The sequence below is a fragment of the Podarcis raffonei genome, chromosome 16, assembly GCF_027172205.1.
Source record: "Podarcis raffonei isolate rPodRaf1 chromosome 16, rPodRaf1.pri, whole genome shotgun sequence".
NCBI lineage: Eukaryota > Metazoa > Chordata > Lepidosauria > Squamata > Lacertidae > Podarcis > Podarcis raffonei.
In genome coordinates, this window is record NC_070617.1 from 11633281 (window position 1) to 11636848 (window position 3568).

The window sequence follows — 3568 nt, forward strand, 5'->3', positions numbered from 1 at the left end:
ATCTTTGTCGCCTATCCTCTGTACACAACACATGTAGTCTCTTTTTAAAATGATTGTTGCAGCTTCTGGCGCTCCACAAACCGCACTCTTCACATTTTGACAATTCCCTGAGGGAATGTGCTTTCAAGGTATCCTGTGCGCTTCCTCAGCCTTGCCAGTTTTGGTAACTGGCCGGAAGCTAAGGCCGCCCTCCCCAAAGATGGCGCTCGAAACGAGCATCCGCCAATGACTGTAGAGAAGGGGAAGTGGGTTAAAAAGAAAAGGGAGGGGAGAAATACTACAATTCCCATGAGCCTCTTGGGCGGCAGCTGACCTTGGCAAAAGCCGTTCAAGAATGTTGCACTGCACATGGCGAGCAGGGCTGCGGATCGGGGGGCTGGCAGGTGGGGGGTCTGGAGGCTGCGGGGTTTGGAGGCTCTGGGGCCTCACGGGTCCTGTGCGCTTTTGGAGCTGGGGCGCGCAAAGGGCTCCCGGCGCGGAGCTGCCTCGGCTATGGGGCGCCCGGGGCGTGCAGACCGCCTTCCCGTTGGATACTAATGTGCCCCGGGATGTCTTGCTTTTCCAGCACGATCGAGGCCGTTTTTTCCGTATTCTTGGGCTGTTCTGCGCCGGCCAGTTCGTGTTCTGGGCGTATCTGGCACACTTCGCTTTCCACGGCTTGCGGGATGTTAGGGCGAGCCGGCCAGAGCCGGATCCCCAGCATGGGGAGCGCCCTCTGCCAACTCTACCGGGAGGAGCCACGATACAGTTGAGCTCCAACAAGTGGCGCTTCGGTTTCACTGCGTCTTGCCTGACCGTGGGTAAGGAAGGGCTGGATCGCTCTGCCCGCTCCTCCTCCGGGGTTACTTATTAGCATTGGTTGCTCTTCGTTGTTATAGAATTGTGGAATTGGAAAGGACCACGAGGGTCATCTATTCCAACCCCCTGCAATGGCAGGAATCGTTTTGGCCAGCATGGGGCTTGAGCTCACGACCCTAAGATTAAGAGTCTCATGCTCTAGCGATTGAGCTATGTGTCGCGATGTGCATGGCGCTTTGCACATTTTTCTAAGCAAAACAAAAAAGACCCCTAACCCCGAGGAGTTTACAATATAAATTGCAATCTTACTTTCATGAAATTGTAGGTTTGCTTCTTGTCGGTGACAGATAGTATGTGGGGCACAGCAGGAAGATGTATCCAAACGTAATATTGTGGGTTTCAGATCCATGTGTTGCAGCCAACTTAGTTCTACCCCCAAATAGATCCATTGAAATTAATTTATTTAAGTAAGGCCCCTATCTGCACTATACATTTAGAGCAACATCATTACCACTTTAAACAGGCACGGCTTCCCCCAGACAATGCTGGGAATTGTAGTTGTTAACAGTACAGTGGTACCTCAGGTTAAGTACTTAATTCATTCCGGAGGTCCGTACTTAACCTGAAACTGTTCTTTACATGAAGCACCACTTTAGCTAATGGGGCCTCCTGCTGCCGCCGCGCCGCTGGAGCCCGATTTCTGTTCTTATCCTGAAGCAAAGTTCTTAACCTGAAGCACTATTTCTAGGTTAGCAGAGTGTGTAACCTGAAGCATATGTAACCTGCAGCGTATGTAACCCGAGGTACCACTGTACTGAGAATTAGGAGACCTCCCCTGCTATCTCCCCCAAAGAACTACGATTCCCAGAGTTTGCTGGAAAGAAGAATTGATTGTTAAGCCACTCTGGAAAGTGTAGATCTGTGGGGGGAATGGGGGTTTCCTAACAACTCTCAGCACCACTAACAAATGGCAGGCCCTGGAATTCTTTGGAGAAAGCCATGACTGTTAAAGTGGCATAATATTGCTTTAAATATAAGGTGCAGATGAGGCATTAGCCATGCTCCTTTGTTTCATGGGGTCTACTCTGAGTAGAATTAACACGGATACAACCCAATAAAAATAACACTCCCTGCCCAACTCAGGCTTATAACCAGGACCAAGGATCAGAACCAACATCCATGGCTGGGGCAGGTGGGAACTGTAGTCTGAAACATCCATTAAGGCACCAGCTTGACACAGGCACCCAAATGTATCAAAGCAGGCGCAAGTCCAGTTTCTGTGGGAAATTGCACAGGTCGGGTACTACCACAAAACAGGTTTTTCCTTGACATAGGTCTGTCACAGCTCAGCTGGCAGAAGCACCTGGGCCTTAGTCCTAAGCCATGAAGGTCTTTGAAGGTCAAAATCTCTTTGAATTGGGTCCCAAACCAGAGTAGGAATATGTGCATTGGTGAAACGCTAGTACATGATGATTAAATTTCCTAGTCAGAAACCCAGCAACTGAATTCTGAACCACCTGCCATTTCTGAACCATCTTCCAAGGCAGCCTTAGGATATATTAGGCATTGCAGTAGCCTGACCAGTAGGTTATCTCAGCTCGACTTGACATCCTGCTCTGTTCCTCTGCAGGTTCTCTGATCTTGGCGGCAGGTTTTGTCTTTTCCCGACGCTCTGTGAGCCGGATCTTGCTGCACCGAGGCGGGCAGGAGGTGACCTTTACCACCTATTACCCCTTGGGCTGGACCTCGTCCTTCACGGTCCCTCTTCGCCATGTTTCCTGCATGTCCCATCGTTTGGAGGTGCCGGCGATGATGCCACTCAAGGTTAAGGGGAGAGCCTTCTATTTCCTCTTGGACAAACAGGGACGGATCACCAACACAAAGCTTTTTGACATCACTGTTGGCGCCTATCGCAAGCTGTGAGGCACTGCACTGCTAGAGGGGAAAGGCGCAGGAGAGGGCCCATCCTGCATCCTGGGCTGTTGTGCAGATGGAGGAAGATGGACTGGCCACATCCGGCAGACAGATCCCAGGCCTAGAAGCAGCTCTTAAATGGCTTCTTAGCCCTTCTGTGCTTTGAAAAAGACAATTGATGCATGATGTTTTGGGGTTAATGGAAGCTTATCTGGAGAGAGAGAGAGAGAGAGAGAGAGAGAGAGAGAGAGAGAGAGAGACTGAGATTGCACAGAGTTGCCCTGGATCCTGAGTTGATTAGCTTGTTTGTTAAAAATCTAGAAAGCACCAACCTGATTTTTGCAAGGTTTTTTCGTACCTCCCAACACACCCCAGCTGCACTCACAGTATATTTTTCTCTGTAATCTTTGGGATGACAGAGGGGGGCGGGAAATGTGTGCTTGTGTCTTGGTAGCAAGAATTATGGTTGTTGTGATGGCTGCTTGGTTGATCTCCAGGATCTCATCCTGCCTTAACTGGAGATCATTGAATTTCTCCTTTGTAGAGTTGCCACCTTTATTTCTGGAGAGGCTCCTGTGCTTTTTAACAGGGAGAGCAAGGGAGGGGAACCGTTTTTCAGCTCAAGGGCCACATTTCCTTCTGGGCAGCCTTCTGAGGGCCACTTGCCAGTAGTGGGGGGAGGGGCAGAGGCAAAAGTGAACGGAACAATGAATGTAAACCTGACTTTAGTTAGAGTAAAATAGTTTCTACACACACCAATCTGTATCCTCCATCCATACAACTAAGAGGCATTATCAGAGTTCAAGGCTGCATTCAAGCCAGCCAGACACCTTCATGGGGCTGGTGAGGTGTGGCA

The 3568-nt window shown here is 49.9% G+C and overlaps 1 protein-coding gene across 1 annotated transcript; it reads left to right on the forward strand.

Moving 5' to 3' along the window:
* The first annotated feature begins 236 nt into the window (after positions 1-236).
* Positions 237-3467, forward strand: TMEM223 (transmembrane protein 223). Its single transcript, XM_053367989.1, has 2 exons — positions 237-800; positions 2429-3467. Exons 1-2 carry the CDS (start codon positions 335-337, stop codon positions 2719-2721), a joined length of 759 nt encoding a protein of 252 aa, XP_053223964.1. The 5' UTR covers positions 237-334; the 3' UTR covers positions 2722-3467.
* The last annotated feature ends 101 nt before the right edge of the window (positions 3468-3568 follow it).

Bases quoted from the DNA above. Each gene is read 5' to 3' on its own strand.
- TMEM223 (XM_053367989.1), top strand. From the start codon at position 335: ATGTTGCACTGCACATGGCGAGCAGGGCTGCGGATCGGGGGGCTGGCA. The intron at 801-2,428 runs GTAAGGAAGGGC...GTTCCTCTGCAG, and splicing joins TGCGTCTTGCCTGACCGTGG to GTTCTCTGATCTTGGCGGCA.